The 22,291-nt window shown below is 46.1% G+C and overlaps 1 protein-coding gene and 1 pseudogene across 1 annotated transcript; one reads left to right on the top strand and one right to left on the bottom strand.

The window, feature by feature from the left end:
* On the top strand, positions 1,250-3,740 carry LOC8073826 (berberine bridge enzyme-like 13). Its single transcript, XM_002451798.2, has one exon. The coding sequence runs from the start codon at positions 1,551-1,553 to the stop codon at positions 3,294-3,296; it is 1,746 nt and encodes a 581-aa protein (XP_002451843.2). The 5' UTR covers positions 1,250-1,550; the 3' UTR covers positions 3,297-3,740.
* Positions 4,641-19,905, bottom strand: LOC8073828 (annotated as a pseudogene).

Here is a 22,291-nt window from a genome sequence, read left to right on the forward strand (position 1 = left end):
TCTTTTAAGCCTAGTTATTCAATGATCGGACAATGTTTGTTAAATAAAAACGAAAATACTACAGTGTCAAAATAAAAAACTTTTTGACACAGTTAATCCGTAATGCGTTCGGCTCTTGCTTCTGTTTTTGTTGTCACATCGCATCAATCTTTAAATGATGTATGGAGTATTAAATATAGATAAAAAATAACTAATTGTACAATTTATATGTAATTTGTGAGACGAATTTTTTGAGTTTAATTAATCTATAATTAGACACTAATTGCTAAATAAAATGAAAATATTATGGTAGTCAAATTCAAAAAAAATTGCGAACTAAACGAGACCTGATTTCACCCTTTCTTCGCTAGACAAACCAATGCACCATACATGGCTGCAGAACGCCCGTCAGCTGCCAACGTTTCCATGAACACAAGCCCTCATCTTCATCTCAACAATGTAACCCAACTCGTTACCCTTAGGGCCTGTTTAGTTTCCCACCCAAAAAATTTTCATAAATCCCATCGAATCTTTGGACACATGGATAGAACATTAAATTTAGATAAAAAAATAAACTAATTATACAGTTTGGTTTAAAATCGCAAGATGAATCTTTCAAGCCTAGTTAGTCTATGATTAGCCTTAAGTGCTACAGTAACCCACATGTACTAATGACAGATTAATTATGCTTAATAGATTTGTCTTGCAGTTTCCAGACGAGCTATGTAATTTATTTTTTTATTAGTTGCTAAAAACCTCTCCCGACATCCTTCCGACACATTCGATGTGACACACAAAAATTTTTCATCTCCAATCTAAACAGTCTCTTACCCATAACCTGATACACCTGTGGCCCTCGGGATGGGGAGTTAGGCCTTGTTTAGTTCCAGTTTTTTTTGCAAAATAGACACTGTAGTAATTTCGTTTGTATTTGATAAATATTATCTAATCATCGACTAACTAGGCTCAAAAAATTTGTTTCGCAAATTATAGACAAATTGTGCAATTAGTTATTATTTTTATCTATATTTAATTCTCTATGCCTGCACGGTAAGATTTGATGTGATGGTGAATCTGAATTTTTGTGTAAAATATTTTGGGAACTAAATAAGGCCTGAATTACTCTTGAGCACTCTTTGATCAGTTCTGCTCTTTCACACCGGAAATTCGAGCACTTCTTGTGGTAGGAAACGCCACCTGTGACACTGAGCTAAACGTTGAAAGCTGGTGGTACCTGAAAACGACGGCGCAACGGCGACCCTTCTTCTCTGACGCCATTTTCCCTCACTCCTTCCGACCTTCCCACCTGCTGCCGCGAGTGCATCTCCCGTGCTAAGCTAGCTTCGCCGGTGGCCGACACCATACCCACCGCCACGCTACTCCGTCCCAGCTCACTAGAGCTGCCAATCTGGAGAGCCTCTGCCTCCATCGATTGTTTTATGCCTGGGTTCCAGTGCAAATTATGCCAAAATTGCCGTATTCCAAAGAACAGAAAAGTGAGAAAATCTTTCACCGAAAGAGCAGAGTAGGTGTATAGGTAGAAGAGAAGAGAGCGAGGCCAGGAGCAAGGCATGACGAGCAAGACGATGGCGGTGGTGCGACCAAGATCGGCGGCGCACCTCTCTCTCCTCTTCCTGCTCCTCCTCGCCCCGCCTTGTTCCCCGCAGGAGCAAGACGACGGCGGCGGCGGCGTCGCCCTCCACGGGAGCTTCGTCCGCTGCGTCGCGCGCCTCTCGCCGGCGACCACCGACCCGTCCCGGCTCGTCCACGCACCGTCGGCGGCGTCCTACACTTCCCTGCTCAACGCCACCATCCAGAACCTCCGCTTCGCCTCCCCACGGACGCCGCGGCCGGCGCTGCTCCTGACACCGGCGACCGTCGCCGAGGTGCGGGCCTGCGTCGCCTGCTGCCGGCGCCAGGGCCTCACGGTCCGCGCCCGCAGCGGCGGCCACGACTACGAGGGCCTCTCCTACCGCTCGGTCCTCCAGAGCGCTGGCACCGCCCGCCCCTTCGCCGTGGTCGACGTCGCCGCGCTGCGCGATGTCCGCGTCGATGCCGCGCGCCGCGTGGCGACGGTCGGGCCGGGCGCCACGCTCGGGGAGCTCTACTACGCAGTGGCGCGAGACAGCGGCGGGGCGCTGGGGTTCCCCGCGGGGATCTGCCCCACGGTCTGTGTGGGCGGCCACCTCAGCGGCGGCGGGTTCGGCCCCATGATGCGGAAGCACGGGCTGGGCGCGGACAACGTGGTGGACGCCGAGGTGGTGGACGCCGACGGGAGGCTCCTGGACCGCGCGGCCATGGGCGAGGGCCACTTCTGGGCGATCCGCGGCGGTGGGGGCGGGAGCTTTGGCGTGGTGGTTTCCTGGACGGTGCGGCTGGTCCCCGTGCCGCGCGTCGTCTCCGCCTTCACCGTGCGCCGCCTGGTCCGCCGCGGGGACCGACGGCAGACCCAGGCGACGGTCCGGCTGCTGGCCAAGTGGCAGCGCGTGGCGCACGCGCTCCCCGACGACCTGTTCGTGAAGGCGGCCATGGAGCCGGAGCTCGACGACGCCGGCGAGAGGCACCCGCTGGTGACCTTCAAGTCGCTGTTCCTCGGCGGCAACTGCAGCGGGATGGTGGCGGAGATGAGCGCCCACCTACCGGAGCTCGGCGTCACGGCGAGCGACTGCAGAGACATGAGCTGGATCCAGTCAATGCTCTACTTCTACGGGTACACGAGCGGGCAGACCGCCGCGGAGGTGCTCCTTGACCGGAGCCTGCAGCCCAAGGACTACTACAAGGTCAAGCTGGACTACGTGACGACCCCGATCCCGGCGGCCGGGCTGGCGGGGCTCCTCGCCAGGGTGGTGGAGGACAGGGGCGGGTCCATCGACGTGGACCCACAGGGTGGCGCCATGAGCGCGACACCGGAGTCGGACACGCCGTACGCGCACCGGCGAGGGTACCTATACAACGTGCAGTACTTCGTCAAGTGGGGCGGCGACGCCAACGTGTCGTACGAGGACGCGCACCTCGGGTGGGTGCGGGGCGTGCACCGGTGGATGACGCCGTACGCGAGCGCGAGTCCCCGGGCGGCGTACGTCAACTTCAGGGACCTGGACCTAGGGCAGAACGTGGATGGGAAGACGACCTACGAGGCCGCCAGGGCGTGGGGGGAGATGTACTTCAGGGGCAACTTCAGGAGGCTGGCCATGGTGAAGGCCGAGGTGGATCCTGACCAGGTGTTCTGGAGTGAGCAGAGCATCCCTCCCCTGTTTGAGGTTGGGGAGGAGACAGGGGAATGGCACAGTCAGAGTGGGTTGTTTTCAGACAGTTGATGAGTGAGCTTCTCTTTTCTCGGCTGCAAATACCGTTTCTTGATTTATCATGAAAGAAAAACATCGTTGAATGGTTGACAGATTCGGCAATAGAATGTGATGTACCTGCCCCAAGTGTCAATAGCCAATGGTGCAATAGAACGACACAGTGATATATGAATCATATATTCATGAATTACGAAAGGCGACAGGGTGATTTCTAAATTCTGCATGACATCTTGTTGCTAGTTTCAGCATTTTCTGTGTGGCATTGCTGAAATTGGGAGGCAAAGGAGTATTGACGCCCATGCTATGTACAAAACCAGCACTGAAACTGCATGGCCTCAACTGAAGATGCAGTGGAGGTTGACATAGAAAACCAGCTCGGCTTTGCCGCGCCCTCCGTGGAGTGGGTCAGCCTGTTTTTACAGATTTTGTTACTCCTCTTTCTCTATATCTTCTCTACTTTTCACAATATCTTCTTTGGAAGATGTATTAATACTGATAAATAGAGGAGATAATTTTGCCTGTAAAACAGTGATAATATTGAGATATGGTAAAACTTCTCTTTGCTAACATCTTGAGAACAAATGTGTATTTCCATTTTCTGCCCAATCAAATGTTCTTTTAGGAGGCCTACAACCTGTCATAGATTTCACTTAATTTGTGGATAGGTTTTTTAATAAGCTAGGGGGTATAGCTTGTATCTATATGTTATGAATAATAAACAGATATTAAATTGATTTTGTCTCCAATTTAGTTCTGTTTTTTGAGAGAGGTCCTTGGAATCATTAGAGAGGTCTCAAGCTAACATAAACATGGACAACTTTAGCACGAGTGCTAGAACTTTATTGGGATCATACCATTACCATCCAGAGTGCAGCATCATTTCTTCTTGGAAGTCTATTACTACAGCATGGGAGATATGGAGACAAAGAAACCCGACGAACTCTAATACACAGGAGATCTGTGTATCAAGAAGAAAAGGATATAGAACCCAACATCACACAACCCCACGACACGGACAGATCACACACAAAAAGAAAAGGAAAATGAACTCGCTAAAGACTGCAAGCACCAAACAACCTTAGCCAGCAAACTAACTAACGCTGGACCTAAAGGCGAGGAGATGTGAAACCCCTCGAGCCACAGCTAAACACTAGAAATGTAGTGCCTTCCTAATGAACTCTAAAACTCCATTCAAACTAGGCCAGGTCCCATCAAACACGTATGGATTGTGGAGATTCCAGATTGCCCATGTTTGAAGGATGATAATGGAGTTGTTACCACCAACTGTTGTTTGAAACATTCTAAACTGATAAAAAGGTTCAACCTAGGTGTCAACGCTAAGTGATCCTACCTGTCTTTAGTCAGTTACCCGTACAAGAGAGATCAACAAACTAATGTGCCTCCCATTTTCTAAGTAGGTCATCATAGATGTCTCCTTTCTTAATTTTCTGCAGGCACCGCTTCAGCTTGGACAGTGTCGATGAACTCAACTTGATACCCTGATCAACCATGTCTTCTGCATACTTGCATGCCTCAGGTAGCCTGTCATCCTTCAGCTTTGACACAACACACAAGCATGTTCCCACACTCCTCTAAAGGTGGCAAGCCATTCTGCACCATGCAGCTCCAGACTCTGATCCTAGTTGTTGACGGTCCTTAAGTACCAAATATAATCATCAAATAAATAAAGAAAATGATCCAAATGCAACCAACACCTAGACTTAGGGTTTTATCTGACAGAATTCCACGAGTTTTGATGTTTGTCTATTAATGCAGGGGGTTATCAAGAAATACGAAAGAAAGGCCCACATGTCGGGATTACATAGAGATATCAACGCACCGCGTAATTTTCTACCATCTAGAAGACTCCAGAAGCCACGGGAAGAAAGCAGAGGCCGAAAGGGGCCAGGCCCAGGGCGCCCGCCCTCTTTCCCTGGGCGCCCGCCCTGTCCTGGACTCCGTTCGGGACTCTCTTCGCACACGATGTTCCACCGACCTAAAGGATCAAGGATAACGTAGTACCACATCGCCTACCGACCCAAAAACGCATAGAGGAGGAGGACTATATAAGGAGACCCCCCTGGCCCCTGGAGAAGACAAGAAGTTATCATAGAGATTGAGGGGTGCCCTCGAAGGAAAACCTCTTCTCTAAATAATATTTCTTTTTAGGCTTAGCAACCAATGTAAGTAGAAATAGATCTTCTAGTTTCTACTAGATTGAGAGAGATAGAGTGGAGGTGTACATCGGAGGAAGGCCGGCCTGTCGGTGTCTACTCCGAGTTGTACCTGCGGGATCAAGTCTTCTAACCCGAGGCTTGCTCCTAAGATTCTTCAGTAATTCGACTTCTAAATTCTAGTAAGTTCTTGTTTTATTGTTCTTTGGTTTATGGGTTTACTTTAATCCTCTTCCGGTTGAGTATTAGAGTAATCATTGCTAGCGTAAACATGATGTTTAGGCTAGGGTACTCATAGATATCCCCTGACTAGCTGGACCGTGGTAGTAGCGAGGAACGTGACATTTCCGAGTTACCTTTGTATCCCATATCTTGTTAGCAGGAGGCCCTCCCCCAATCGCGAGACGCCTTCCCCAAATTACCTGTCGCTTCCTCCCTCAAACGCTCACCTTCTCGCCAAGGTCGCCCCCACGCTGTCGTTTGCGATCCTGCCATCATCCTAGATCGCCACATCGATGATAGCTAGGACCTGCTCCGTTGTCGATCACAGCGATCGCGACGTCCACGCCCCGCCCGCCGGCAGCCAGTCGACGTGCGGCCACCGCAAATCGTCGGTTAGCCAGCCCGGCGCCGCCGACCACAGATTGTTTCCCCGCTAGCGCCGCTTAGGTCATAGTGATTGGGATCGCGCGTGTGGCTGCATCATTGTGATTGTGTGCAGTTCTCACTTGGTGTACCCCTCCAGATCAGATCGCCTTGGCATCATCTGGAGTTGGGAGCGAGAAAACCGGGGGTGGTTCGGCTGCGGGTGGCGGCGGCGGTGACAAATCAACCGTGGCTGATCTCCTTATGCGCCTGAATCTTACCGAAGGTGAAGAAGTGATTGCAGACTTCAGTGACGATGAGGGGGACGAGAACCCGCAGCCAATGAACTGGGCGGTGGTCGGCAAGGTCCTCTTGCCGTCAATTGTGCATGTGAACACAGTCCGGGGGGCTATGAAGCCGGCATGGGGTAATCCGTGGGGGCTCAAAATCCGGGCTTTTGGAGAAAAGATTGACAACTTGTTCGTTGCCGAATTCGGCGGCAAGATGGATATGGAGAGGATCCTTGCTGGCTCGCCATGGATGGTGGGTCGACATGCAGTGATCTTGAAACAGTATGATGAAAGGCTTAGCGCTTCAGAGATAGTCTTTGACCGTATGGAGATCTGGGTAAGAATTCTAAACCTTCCCTTGGGATGGATGAACCTGCAGAGAGGTAATAGGGCGATGGGTTTGATTGGAAATGTGATCAAAATGGATGTTGATAGGGATGGCAAAGCTAGTGGAGCCTTTCTACGTGCTCGCTTGGCAATTGAGATTGATAAACCTCTGAGGAGAGGAGTTTTGCTGCGTATGAGTAGATCGGAGGAACCGAAATGGTTTGCAGTTCAATATGAACGGCTGCCTTTCTTCTGTTTCGCGTGTGGGATCATGGGACATTCTGAGATTGAATGCCCTAACCCTGTTCCACGCAATGAGTATGGTAAGCTGCCTTTTGATGTTCAGTTACGTGCACCAGAAGAGAAGAGGAGGAAGGTGCAATCTTTTGCCGAAGCTGCAGCTGCGTCCCAGAGCAGCGGCTCGTCGATGGGTTCACGGCCTCCACGTGGGAAGGGGAAGAGCCAAATGGATGGAAGATCTGACCACTCCTCCTCGGAAACCAATCATGTAGCTGATGATACAGAGGTGCAGTCTCCTCTAAAGGAACCTCCAAAGTCTAACTCAAAGGAGAAAGGGGTTTTGCCTGGAGTCAACCGAAAACTTGATCTCATGGAGATCCAACAGGTGCGAAAGAGGAAGTCCAAGCCCACTCAAGCGAGTTTGCAAACACCAGACCTGAATGTGCCGGTGAATAATACCAGTGCCATCGTGCCAGTTGGACTGGTTATTTCAAGGGTCAGTCAACTGGATGGGGACACTGAAAGCAGCGGTGGTAGTCTGGAGGAGACGGTTAAGAAACAAAAGCGGGGCGGTAGCTCCAACATTGCAAGATCGGCGACGGCTGCGGGCAGCAGTCCTCGCCGGGCACAATGAAACTCTTAAGTATGAACTGCCGGGGCCTGGGGCGGTCCGAGGCAGTTCAAGAAGTTCGTAGCCTCACCCAGTTGCACCGCCCGGTGGTGGTGTTCCTGTCAGAAACGAGATTGTTCAGTAATAATGTGGAAGGCTTGAAAAGGAGTCTAGGCTATAGGAATGGCCTTGGCGTTGGTAGCTTCGGGCGAGGTGGAGGACTGGCTCTCCTCTGGTCGCATGAGATTCAAGTGCGCTTGCTTTCGTATGATAAACTTCATATTGATGTAGTAGTGGTTGATCCAACCACTGGTTCCGATCTATGGAGGTTCACGGGCTTCTATGGAGAAGCTCGGAGGGAACGCAGGCACCGAAGCTGGGATCTATTAAAGTATTTGAGCACCCAGAGTGATGTCCCGTGGATGTGCACGGGGGATTTCAATGAAATTCTGGATGCTCGAGAACAGTTTGGCGGGGTGACTAGACCAGAGCGACAGATGAATGGTTTCCGTGATGCGGTAGGTGTATGCGGCTTTACGGATCTCGGCTACTTGGGATTACCCTACACCTGGGACAACAGACAGCAAGGAGATCAGAATATAAAGGTGCGGCTAGACCGGGCCTTTGCTAACTCCAGCTTTACTGATATGTTCAAAGACATTAAGGTGTGGCATATGCAGACAACTGAATCAGACCATTGATGTTTGATTATTGAATGCATCCGGAATAAGAGGAGAGGGAGACGGCAACGTGGTTTTAAATATGAAAATATGTGGCGCCGGGACCCCTCCTATGCTGCTCTAGTGGCAGACTCCTGGGGTAATCCAAATGCAATCCAAAGCCTTGGCCAACTGCAATTGGTTCTACGGAAGATGAAGTGCTCCTTCCAGGAATGGGAGGCTTCTGTTTTTGGATCGGTTAGGAGAGACTTGAACCGTCTACGCCGTGAACTGGAGTCAGTACGGCGTCGGTCTCTGTTTACTGGTCCATCCCAAGAGGAGCGTCAGCTCATGTACAGGATCTCCGAACTGCTGGCTAGGGAGGAGACTATGGAGAGACAACGGTCACGCATTACATGGCTGAAGCTAGGGGACCGTAATACCAAGCTGTTCCAGGCTAAATCAAAGGAGAGAGCCAAAATGAATCAGATTGTTGGATTGAGATCAGATGATGGGGTGTTGATCACTGAACAGGTGGAGCTTGAGGCCTTGGCGTCAGATTTTTATAGTAACCTGTTCACGGCACAGCTAGAACAACGCCCTGAGAACATCCTGGCACATGTGCCACTGCGGGTTACGGATGAGATGAATGTGTCCCTGGAAAGCCCCTACACAGCCCTGGAGGTGGAACGGGCTCTTTTTATGATGGGCGCTAACAAGGCTCCGGGACCCGACGGGTTCACAGCAGGTTTCTATCAAAACCATTGGGACGTGGTTGGGCCGAGCATTACGAAGGCGGTGATACACTTCCTAAATGGCGGCCATATGCCAGAAGGTATTAATCAGACGACAATTGTGCTTATACCGAAAGTCAAACATCCCCAAGATCTAAAAAATTTTAGGCCAATTTCTTTGTGCAATGTCATCTACAAAATCTGCTCTAAAGTATTGGCTAATAGGCTTCGGGTCTTTCTTGATGAGATCATCTCCGAGGAGCAAAGTGCTTTTGTTCCTGGACGCCTGATCACTGACAATGTGTTAGTTGCATATGAATGTACACATTATCTGAAGAGGAAGAAAGGGAAAACTGGGGCGTGTGCAATCAAGCTGGATATGGCTAAGGCATACGACCGAGTGGAATGGAATTATTTAAGAGGAATTATGCTGAAACTGGGCTTTGCTGAAAGTTTTGTTAACACCGTCATGAGATGTGTTACCTCAGTGGTCTTCTCAGTACGTGTAAATGGTAATCTTTCAAGGCTCTTTCGACCGACTAGGGGTATACGACAAGGTGATCCTATTTCACCCTACTTATTCTTATTATGCTCGGAGGGTTTATCGTGTCTCCTGAAATCAGTCGGCCCTTTATACTTCTCAAGAGGAGTCCGAGTGGGTATCCATGCTCCCTGGATTTCACATCTCCTCTTCGCAGATGACTGCATTGTGTTCTCAGAAGCTTCGAAACGAGGAGCTGATCGGCTGCATGATGTTCTGGAAACCTATAGCCGAGGTTCAGGTCAGCTGGTGAACAAAGATAAATCTGTAGTGTTCTTCAGTTCAAACTGTGATGATGGTGCAAAAAATGAGGTGAGAGAGATTCTCCAAATTGAGACTGAAGCACTAGCTGACAAGTATTTGGGTCTCCCGACCGCTCTTGGGCGGTCAACAAAGGAGGCCTTTGAATACATGCCCACCAAAATCAGGGGTCTGGTGGGGGCATGGAGTGGGCGGGAAGCGAGCTGTGCCGGTAGAGAGGTACTTCTGAAATCAGTGGCTCAGGCAATTCCCACATATCCAATGAGTTGCTTCTTAATTCCAAAGGATACCTGTCGGAAATTGAAATCGTTGTTCTCGAACTACTGGTGGGGTAGCTCGGCTGATAGCAGACATATGCATTGGCAGCGCTGGGAACTTCTAATGAGACCCAAGGTACAGGGAGGTATGGGCTTCAGAGACCTCAGATGTTTTAACTTGGCTATGCTGGGGAAACAGGGGTGGAGGTTAATTGAGAACCCGGAATCTTTGTGTGCGAAGGTTCTCAAAGGACGTTACTTTCCTGATGTTGATTTTCTAACAGCTACTCGGAAGAAGCATGCTAGCCATACTTGGCGCGCAATTCTGGAAGGGAGAGAGGTCCTAAAGAAAGGTTTATTGCGGAGGATTGGAGATGGCAGCACAACAGACATTTGGCAGGACCGATGGCTTCCAAACCACTTTGGTGGGCGACCGATTGTTATGCCGGATGCCCCACAAGTTCGCTTGGTTTCAGACCTAGTAACGCCTAGTGGAGCATGGAATGAGAGGTTGATTAGACAAATTTTTGTCAACGTCGATGCTCGGGCAATCCTGAGCACCCAGATCAGAGGGGCTGGGGATGACACTTGGGCTTGGGAGCCGGAGCGACATGGTCTTTACACGGTACGTTCAGCGTATCGCAAGCTGTATGATGAACTGAATATGCAGACAACCGATGGGTTGGCATCATCCTCGGGAGAGAAGGTCTGGAAACAGATTTGGGGCTTATGTGTGCCGCCGAAAGTGAAATCCTTCTGGTGGCGTGTAGTGAACGGATTCCTACCGACTAAGGGTGAGTTACACCGAAGACATATTGAACCCTTGCCAAACTGTGATGTTTGTGGGGCAGAAGAAGAGTCAATTAAGCATGTCTTGATGGACTGCAGTGTTGCTAAATGTTTCTGGGTAGAAATGAGGAAGCTGACTGCAGTAAAACTCCCACATTTACATCCACTAACCTGGGCACATGATTTAGTGGATCCAGGGCGATGTTCCCCAAGAGCTGCGGCAGTTTTACTCTGTGGAATGTGGTCCTTATGGATGGCACGGAATAAAAGACGACATGGTGAATCTCCTTACCCAATTCGTTCAGCAGTGCAATGGGTCAAGGATACAGCTTTCGATCTATGGCAACTGAGCCATCCCCCAAAATGTCCGAGAATGGCCCAACCAGAGCAACAACACTGGCATAAGCCGGACCCTGGATGGACGAAATGTAATGTTGATGCATCTTTCTATGAGGGGGACAGCACAGGAACGACAGGAGTAGTCCTACGTGATCATGATGGACAACCTTGTGGTGCTATGGCTAGATGGTATGAACAAACGCTGAATGCTATGACCGCTGAAGCTCTGGCATGCCGTGATGGTATGCAATTCGCGCAAGACTGTGGGGTCAGCAAGCTAGTTCTTGAAACGGATTGCCAGGTCTTGGTGAAGCTTTGGGAGAATCGCAAGACACAGAGATCAGAGGTTGCACCTGTTCTGTTCCAGATGCAAGACCTTAGCCGGAATTTTGAAGCTTTCAGTTTTTGTTTTGTTAGCAGAACCTGTAATAAATTAGCTCATGAGTGTGCTAGATTGGTGTCTCGTGAAAACCCGGTGGAAATGTGGCATATAATTCCACCAGGTTTACAAGGCACGGTTGATCTCGATTGTAATCCTGCACATGATTAATACAAGCTCCGGCTGTTCGCAAAAAAAAAATATCTTGTTAGCAGGACGGGTAGGTTTATAGGTGCAGGTCGAACATCCTTTGTGGTGTCTAGATTCCGTAAGCTTCCCCAATAGAACAGTAGATCATCCTTACTAAGGTTAGAACGAGACTACGGTTGCAGTCTTCTCTATACATCACTCACATCGAGAAACATTCTTTGTAGCCTAAAGGGATAGTAGCAATAGATTTGGTTAGTCAGATGCACCCTTTCTCCCAGTGGTAAAAATATAAATACGATACTCTGGAAAACCTTCCGGGTGAAATGCTCACCGATATCCGTGCGCTTGCGGATCATTTCCTGATTGCGTTACCAAATATTAACAAGCATTTCTGGCGCCGTTGTCGGGGAGAAAGACGGTTTGCTGAGATAACTTTAAGTCTTGCTACTATCTTGTATTATATTTTTATGCTTTTATTCTTTTATCTTTTTATTTTTTCCATCTTTATGGATAACTCAAATTCCACACCTATTATTGAATTTTTTGCACCTTCGGAGACCAGCCATAGACCATGGGAGTCAACAAGTCCTGCCCCTAATTATGATCTGTGTCCGGAGTTGATTGCAATAGGTCAAAACCAACCCTTCTCTATAGCTGAGGTCCTATCTTTTAATCAAGAAGATAATGCACTTTTTGCTACACTTAGGGAATCTGTTAACCTTTCTATAAATTCTGGTTTAGACCTAGCCCAACAAGACCATGTTTTTTCTCGATATTTTTACATTGGTCTTAATTATATACCCTTTGATAGAGTATTTCTTTCTTTATCTATTAGTAAAGGAAGGTATGTCTTCATTCGTAGACATCCTTCTTGCACTAGTCTTCATAGAAAAATCCTAGAGATAGAGAAGGAATCATCTCCCAGACGAGGAAAGGAAGTTTCAATAGCTAATTTCCAAATATTTCAATCCCATGATTCGGCTATCCATCCCATCCTTGAGCTTAATAATTTCTACTATGCTCTTTCTCTTGAACCTCCCGATAATCCTATGAATCTCTCTAGACATCCCATGCATAAGAAGGAGGATCGAGAAGAGCAACATCAATGGCTAGAGGGCATTAAAAATCCATGTGCTATCACCATTGAATGGATAGATAAAACAAACTTGAGAGACAATCCTAGAGAAATTTTTAGCATTCATGAAGAATCATCCTTGAAGTTTGAGAATGAGAGAAACAATAGTGAGCATGGAAGTTATTTCATAAATACCTTATCAAGTCCTTGCTCATATAAAACATCTCCCCAATCAATTGGTCTCTCCATCCTTACCACATTTGAGATCTCCAACCCCCTTTTACTTTCTATTTATAAAAACTTTAAAAGGGCGGTTGTCGATGCATATGTCTATAATAAATATTGCAGATCTCGTTGCGTTGATCTTGATATAGGTCAGCGTTGGAGGGGAAACCACTTCACCGACATAATTTGATGGTTTTCCAAGGATAAGCTTAGCGTCCTTAAACAAGCACTTATCAGATTGTAACATGTATTTGCAACATTGCCTCGTGTATTGAGCATATTGAGATAATTGTAGAAATATTCCTTCGGGTATTCTTGCCACTAACCTTTCCAGGATTGGAGCAAGAAGATCTGATGAATGACAAGCACAAGGTATGTCCAGCCAACCATCATACAACATTGAATTAAATTCATCCAAACTTGAATTTCACAAAATTCAAGTTTGGGGGAGTACTTGACATAAAAACATCCTTTGCCATGTTGCTATGTTGGTTGTCCCTACCTTTGAGAGATGCTCAATTTGTTAAGTACTAATCACACTACTTCATCTCCACTTGAGTAGATCTCTATAAATGTTGTCATGCTACCTTTATCTATTTACTAGCAAGTGTTGGTTTGGAAGTACTCGACATACTTCCATTGGCATTTAAATTAAGCATGGTGCTTAGGTTAAATAGCCTTCCTTAATCTGATTAGACATGGAGTCTAGTTTGGTTACTGAACTAAAAACTGCTTGAGTAGATATTGGTATATTTTGTGGGACTAACCCTTGCAGGAAAACTTTCAATATCAACCTGGGAAGTCCTGAGATAAACTCACATTAGAGATGAAGAAAGTGACACATGAAGTTTAACAATTTGCACAAGAAAGACGTAGCTCATAAGAGATGATTCATGTAGGGTGCCACAAACACGATGCACAACCGCTAAGAAAGGAAAGCTTCCACAAGGTGACACTATACCATCACTCTTCAAGTAAGGTAACACCTTAAGGTACTTGACTATCACTTTTATAAACTTCTCCTTGGTTCTGGCATTCACACAAAATAAAGAGACAAACATGTATGATCTGTAACTCCAAATTAACCAACTCAATTAATTCAACATGTTGAGTCCTTTAATCTTTGTTCTTAGTACTACCTTCGTGATCCCACACTCCTAATCATATAAGCTAATATGTTGCACATTCAATCTTTGGAAGATATAAACAAAACATAAATATAGATAGATTATCTTTTCATTAGGTTGAGCCATCTGATCTGACAAATGTTTTAAATGCTACACTCATGATCCATCAACTTTGTCTTGCTCTCTATGCTTAAGGTTCGAGAAGAACAAATACACTTTTGGTTCTGTTGGTGTTTTCCACCAACAGAGCCCATGCACTTGATCTCTGCCTTGTCTCTATGAGCAGGTACACTTCAAGCAAAACATGGAGGAATTTTACAACTCCCAGACTCCACCAAGTGAAGGACCTGGATATATGAGCACAAACACACTGAGCAGGATATTGCCAACACCGCACTTCGAACTCCTGGGCAATCAAAGAATATAGGTGACACCGTATCAAGAAGTGCAGACGTCAAGGTCCACACCTAATCAAATGATGCACCAAAAGGATGAAGACGGTGAGAAGTCTTGACCAGAAGACTTAAAACATTGGATCCTTATCGGAGGAGGTCAAGATCGTCGACTCAAGTCGCCTCTCCTGATTAAGAAGGACGACCCTAGTGTTCCAAGCATCGAGTGCACAGTCAATGGATACTCTTTTCAGAAGACACTCTACGACACCGGATCTGATGACAACATAATGGCCGCAGTCACTTATCAGCTCCTGCATGGAACCATGCCTCTACAACCAATATATATTCAGCTCCAGATGATTTTCAGATCATTGACATGGGAGAAGACGAGTACGATCCACCCATCATCCTTGGAAGACCATTCCTCAACACTATCAAAGTTATCGTCTACATTGAAATCGGAGAAGTCCACGTGTACTTCCCCTCTAAGAAGGTACACCGCTATTTTACTGACCCTAACTATATAGTTGAAGACTCTAACATCAAGGACGGATGGGTAGACTACGAAGGAGAAGTGACAAGGTCTGGAGACATATAGCTTGAACAGAACTGTCCTGAGGAGACCATAGCACCGAGTCAGGTGAGGAGAGAGAAGATAGTTATACACGAAGATGAGGCGCCACCGGAATCACCGACTACGCCATCCAACGAATCCCAGGACGACTGAGAAAACGGAGAGTCCCGGAGGACTTAAAAACACCGAACGCCTTGCCAAGAGGTAAACTTGGTAGTTATCCTTTTCCTTTTAATAGTTTGCTTAGTTAATCAGGTTCACATCATCTCGAAAAGAAAATAAAAATGTTAAAAATAGTAAGCTCCATGTGAGTATGCTCATGGCATAAAACCCATAGGTACATTCACTGTGGTGGCATAAAATAAATATGTTTTCATCTTACAATAAAAATATAAAAATAATAAGTGCATGATCCTGCTAAATAAATAACATTTATTGAGGAGGCTCAACATGATAGAGGCTAGATATTTATGCTAACACTTAACCAGTTTCACAAAGCTTTGTTGTCTATTTGAGCTCCACAGAATTCAAGGATCAAAGAAAACTAGCAGACGAAGGACATCCTAATCGTTGTCAGGGTGCTGCCGACTTTCAAATACACCTCCATCACCTGCTAGCTACATCAGAAGAAATTACGTCAAAATCCAGCTTGGGAGAGAGCACCCCCATTTATCCAGCTAAGTGTTTCTACTCGCGTTTATACTTTACTCAAATAATAAAAGATGCATAATCATGAAAACCCAAATAAAGATTTTGTGCTTTTATATATATATCTTTGCTTAGTTTGCTAAATAAATAAATAAATAAAGTTTGCTATGAACCCTCATGATAAGCTCTCACATGGAAATAATGAATAGTTGCTCTGCCATGACTAGTTCTTAAAATTGAAATCTCTCTCAAGTTTAGGCATGACTGTTATGAAGTAAGATTTGCTCTAAACCTGAACTTGTGGAAAGAGTACTTGATCTAAAGTCTAAGTCGTTAACGGATATGATATGGAAGGTTGAGCTGCTGTTTATCTGTTCCTAGAGATGCTAGAATTCTGGAGAATTTTATCTTTAAAAAATCTTTAAAATATCATATGATGAGTTCCTGTATGATGAGAGTTTAAAATCCTACCTCAGCCATATATACATGCTTATTAGACTTTTAGCCACACATTTACTTTTTACTGCTTATGAGCATTGAGTGTGGTCAAGCTATGTAGACCCTTAGGAGCTTGTCATGTGGTTAAAATCTAGATTCACTTGCATGTTCACTCGTATATGCTGCTTCTACTCTGGAAGTACGCATCCACATACATCCACTCATTTCCATCTCCAGATTCACCCAAAATTATTCTACTCCTAATCCGGGAGAGAATAGCTAAAAATATTTTCCTATCCCTATTATTCCCTATGAAATAAATGCTCCAGTTATTTTGGTTACTACCACTTGCTATATTATTTCAGGAGATGAGTGCTCTAAAAAAAGAAGAGAAAGAAAGAAAAAAAGAGAGAAAAAAAATATACGAGGAAATAAAAAGGGGCAAATGCCCGGAACCTCGAAGAAAAGAAAAAGTGAGACGAGAGGTAAAAATGGACAAGTGTCCGACAGTAGAATTAGGGGTACAAGATACCCACCTGAGAGAGAAAGAAAAAGAAAATATAGAGCATCTCATTATCCTCAAAAAGCTTCAAAGTGCAAGAAAGGTATGTATCCCCTTAAAAGAGCAAAAATAGAATTTGACTTTCACCATTGTTATCACCATCATCACCATACACCATTCATTCGCCACACATGCACATCTTGATTTGACTTATTGACTTGTTTCTCTGGATCCATGGTTTGACTATGCAATAAATGTCTTGTAAGTATGTATTAGCTGTCTCCCACCTATGAGCTCCAGATATCAAAACCTTATTAGAATAGGGTGAGAGAGAAGGCAATATCACTATGCCTCATACCACAAATACTACATACTTTGAGAGAAGGCATATACCATTATTGCCTTGGTAAGGATCTAGAAATACCACAAAAGAGAGATCTGAGAGAGTCATACAAGGAATCTCTGAGTTTTATTTGAAAATCTGCAAAAAACTCCAGAGCTATAGCTGATAAAGAATAAGAGACATAGCGCTTGACTTGACCGTTCTATCTTTTAACTGCTCAAAACACAAGTGACGATTACAAGTCCTATGGTGAAAGGTAAAATGAGTAAGTTTTAAGTCTTAACAGTTTATTCTAACTCAGAGATGAGATCTTGCTTGAATGCGTGTGTACTTTTAAGGCATAAAACCACTACAGAAACTCTTGAGTTCATCCTTGCTCAGGGACGAGCAAGAGGTAAGCTTGGGGGAGTTGTTGACGGTCCTTAAGTACCAAATATAATCATCAAATAAATAAAGAAAAGGATCCAAATGCAACCAACACCTAGACTTAGGGTTTTATCTGACAGAATTCCACGAGTTTTGGTGTTTGTCTATTTCTGCAGGGGGTTATCAGGAAATACGAAAGAAAGGCCCACATGTCGAGATTACATAGAGATATCAACGCACCGCGAAAGTTTCTACCATCTAGAAGACTCCAGAAGCCACGGGAAGAAAGCAGAGGCCGAAAGGGGCTAGGCCCAGGGCGCCCGCCCTGTCCTGGACTCCGTTCGGGACTCTCTTCGCACATGATGTTCCACCGACCTAAAGGATCAAAGATAACGTAGTACCACATCGCCTACCGACCCAAAAACGCATAGAGGAGGAGGACTATATAAGGAGACCCCCCTGGCCCCTGGAGAAGACAAGAAGTTATCATAGAGATTGAGGGGTGCCCTCGAAGAAAAACCTCTTCTCTAAATAATATTTCTTTTTAGGCTTAGCAACCAATGTAAGTAGAAATAGATCTTCTAGTTTCTACTAGATTGAGAGAGATAGAGTGGAGGTGTAGATAGGAGGAAGGCCGGCCTATCGGTGTCTACTCCGAGTTATACCTGCGGGATCAAGTCTTCTAACCCGAGGCTTGCTCCTAAGATTCTTCAGTAATTCGACTTCTAAATTCTAGTAAGTTCTTGTTTTATTGTTCTTTGGTTTATGGGTTTACTTTAATCCTCTTCCGGTTGAGTATTAGAGTAATCATTGCTAGCGTAAACGTGGTGTTTAGGCTAGGGTACTCATAGATATCCCCTGACTAGCTGGACCGTGGTAGTAGCGAGGAACGTGACATTTCCGAGTTACCTTTGTATCCCATATCTTGTTAGCAGGACGGGTAGGTTTATAGGTGCAGGTCGAACATCCTTTGTGGTGTCTAGATTCCGTAAGCTTCCCCAATAGAACAGTAGATCATCCTTACCAAGGTTAGAACGAGACTACGGTTGCAGTCTTCTCTATACATCACTCACATCGAGAAACATTCTTTGTAGCCTAAAGGGATAGTAGCAATAGATTTGGTTAGTCAGATGCACCCTTTCTCCCAGTGGTAAAAATATAAATACGATACTCTAGAAAACCTCCCGGGTGAAATGCTCACCGATATCCGTGCGCTTGTGGATCATTTTCTGATTGCGTTACCAAATATCAACACTAGTCTCCCAATAGCGTGCATCCAAAAATAAGCGAAGTGCAAGCGAACAATTTCCCTCGTTCGGCCAACATTCGTTCTTAACCATCTCGCTAAATATTGCCGCTGCCTTATGGAGCTCCCTTCTGTCTAGCAAAATCAATTTCCCTCATTTGGCCCACATTCGTTCTTAACCATCTCGCTAAATATTGCCGCTGTCTTATGGAGCTCCCTTCTGTCTAGCAAAATCTAGAGGACCACATTGTATGTGTTGGTATTAGGGAACAAACCATTGAAGATCATGTCGTCCAGATAATCCACTATCACCTCACCATGCCCAAGACTGCCCTGCAGCATGATCATTCTGTTGTACATTTCCATGTCTCGGACGAGCCCTCGACGCCCAACAAACTTGTCCCAAAGATAAGTGGCGCCGCGCAATTCTCCTACCTCAAGGTGCACGGCGAGAGCAGCACGAAAGAACCTCTCTCCTACTCCCGGCGAACAACCACGCCTGTTTAAGAAATCTAGATAGTACATTGCTTTCGGTAGCGCCATGGAGGAGTTGCTTGACACAAGCGTAGTGAGGAAGGCATCATAGGCAGGCACGTTGTCAAGATCAACACCGATGTCGCGCACCATTTTGTCGAACACGTTGCGTGCAGCCCGCGTGTCGGGGGTAGCCTCGTAGCACTCGAGGAGGATGGTGTAGGAGTCGGCATCCAGAAGCGTGCCGGCCTCGGCGCGGGCTACTAGGATCGTCGCGTGGGCGTCGTCGAGGCGGTCGCCACGACAGAGTGCGGAGAGAAGCGAGTTGAGCGCCAGCGTGTCGCGGGTCATGTCGTAGCGCAGCATGTCGTCCATGAACGCCTTGAGCAGGCAACAGCCGGGGCTTGCCGCGAGGGAGGAGAATACGGAGGCGAAAGTATCGAGCAAGAGCAGCCGCCGCGAGTGAATGGAGTCGACGGTTTCCCACATGCGCGTGAAGAGGCAGTTTGTGCTGAGGATGTCGACGATGAGGTTCCATGAGTTGGGGGAGTGGTTGTCATGGTCGAGGTGCCGGTGCCCCGCCCAGTGGAAGAAGGCGGTGGCGGCGTGCGGGTGCACCTAGGATGAGCGAAGCACCTGCTCGACGTCAACGGTGGTTACGCCGCGGATGTCGGTCTTGTCGAGCGTGGCGTCCACGTCGTCGTCGGTGCGGGAGGCTAGGATATCGTAGAAGATGCGGGTCTTGGGGGGCAGATCGGTGGCTTCCTTGTTCGTGGGGAACGCCGGCGAGGATGGGTCACGGGCAAGCTTCGCCGCCGGCAATGCCACCGTGGCTGCGCTGTCGGACGGTCGCTTCGCCAGGTGATGGGACATCATGGCGGGGGAACTCGAGTGGTGGCTTGGACAGTGGACCGGACCCCGAGAGGCTGCACTGCTGCAGGGGTCGGTTGGGCCGTTGGGGTACTCTTGTAGCATTTATTTATGTCACGTATTATAGTTCCTTCGTCCCTCATTCTTGCTTAAAAATAGTTTTAAATTAAATTTATATTAAAAATATTAATATTTATAGTATATAATTAGTATCATTAGATAGATCATTAAATCTATTTTTATAAAATATATTTTGAAATATAAAATTATTGATATATTTTCTATAAATGCAGTCAAGTTTATTGGCATGTAAATCAATCAACAACAAAAATTAGTATGGTTTGAAACTGAGGGCCGAAAATAAGGTATCTGTAGTAGTGTTTGTCTAGGTGTGAGAATATTTAATTTTTTTCTTCATTGTCTTCTTCCTCCTCTCCATGCATCGTCGTCGCTTAGTGCCCACCGTGGTGGAATTCTGGTGAAACTCTACTTTGTCTGCGGTGGCCTCCTTCCTCTTCCCTCTCTCGCCGCTGCTATAGTCATGTGAGCCTCTTTTAAGCCTGCGGGGCTAAGAAGAAGATAATTGAGTGTTGAGAAGGAGAGAAACCCTTGAGCATACGATAGCTTTACCGCACAAATAACATGCATTTGTGCAGCACTTGAGGGACTTCCAGGTCACACCTATAATGAAAATTCATCTTTGCTTTTGTCCCTGTATTAAAAACTGAAATAAAACTTTTCTAGAGGAAAAAATAGGTGAGTTTGAATTTTGTGTACAAAATAAATAAATGGTGAAGACAACCAGTCACAAAAATAAATAAACGGTGAAGACAACCAGTTGTTTAGAAGTACTATTACCAAGGACAAATGCCTCCAAGGAGGGTAACGACGCTCCAAAACCTTTCATGGATCTTCTGGGTGGAAACCTTGTCCCTGTTGTGCAAGCAATGTCGGCGTTGTCCGCGTCACGCTCCTCCTTGGAGTTCCCTGGCCATGGCGCATGTGGGGCTGCCTCCCCGTCTTTCTTGGTGCTACATGTGGCTATTGCTGCCTATGGTCCTGCAGCGTCTTTCATCATTATCGTTGTGTGTGTGATCCCTCCGCGCAAATCTTCAACCTATGTGTTGTCCTACGTGGTGGTCTCTTCTTTGGCGGATGCTTTGCCCCTTCGTTTGTCGCTTACCCGGTGGATACTTTGCCATTGATGCACTCCTTTCTGGCGGATGCTTTGTGTCAGTGTTGATGGCTCGCTATGAAGATACTTTGACGTTGTAGGTCTTGGCGATTGATTCGCTATTGTTTCAGCTTTCCTTGATTGCTTCCTTGTTGGCTTTCTTAGCGGATGCCTTGCCACTACCATCGCACGTCTCGTTTTCGGTGAATACTTTGCCACCAAGGTCATTGTGGTTCTCTCTAGTGGATACTTTGTTGCCTCTATTGTTGCAATCTCGTCTGGTCTTCTTTTGGTAGATGCTTCGCCACTGCAGATTCAAGGCCTTGTAGGCTATTTCTGTATTGTTGTCATTTGATCATAAGTTCAATCTGCAAGGGTGTTGAGGCTAGGGTCTTCTTTTCTTTGTTTTTTCTCTTGTTGCTCATTGTTTTTTGGGGCTATTATGGTAATTCTAGGATTACCTATGAGTCCTATGTAAGTGAAAATTTCTACCTCTGCTTAATGAATATCGTGCCAAGCCATGTTCCATAAAAAAGAAGTATTATTGCCAAACTAAAGTGTTGTGAGTATGTGAAAGGACCTAATATGGCTAGAGGGGGTGAATAGCCTATTTAAAAATTCTACAAACTCACTAGAGCAAGAGGTTAGTAAAAACAAAGCAAAGCTTTTTGCTCTAGCTCTAATGGGGTGTTTGCAAGCCACCTAACCAACAATTTTACTTGCTATAATCACTAGGCACACAAGAACTAAGTCTCTACTTACATTAGAGAACTACCTAAAGTTTCTATACAAGTAAGCTACTCTAGTTAGCGGGAATGTAAAAGAAAGTAATGCAAAGTTGAGTTAGAGATGTTATACCACCGTGTAGAGGAGATTGATCCAATCACAAAAGAATATCCAAGATAACCAAGAATCCAATCAATCACTAAATAACCAAGGGAGACAAAAAGACACAAAGATTTTTCTCCAGATGTTCACGTGCTTGCCGGCACGCTATGTCCCCGTTGTGTCGACCAACACTTCATGATCCGACGATTAATTGGGGTTCCACACCCAAGCTCACCACGAGCACCGCAAGGACCTACCACAAGTGAGGTAACTCAATGATACGTGCAATTCGCTAATGGTTGCCTTTGGCTCTTCGCCGGGTGTTGACGGTCCTTAAGTATCAAATATAATCAACAAATAAATAGAGAAAAGGACCCAAATGCAACC

The sequence above is a fragment of the Sorghum bicolor genome, chromosome 4 (genome assembly GCF_000003195.3).
Source record: "Sorghum bicolor cultivar BTx623 chromosome 4, Sorghum_bicolor_NCBIv3, whole genome shotgun sequence".
NCBI lineage: Eukaryota > Viridiplantae > Streptophyta > Magnoliopsida > Poales > Poaceae > Sorghum > Sorghum bicolor.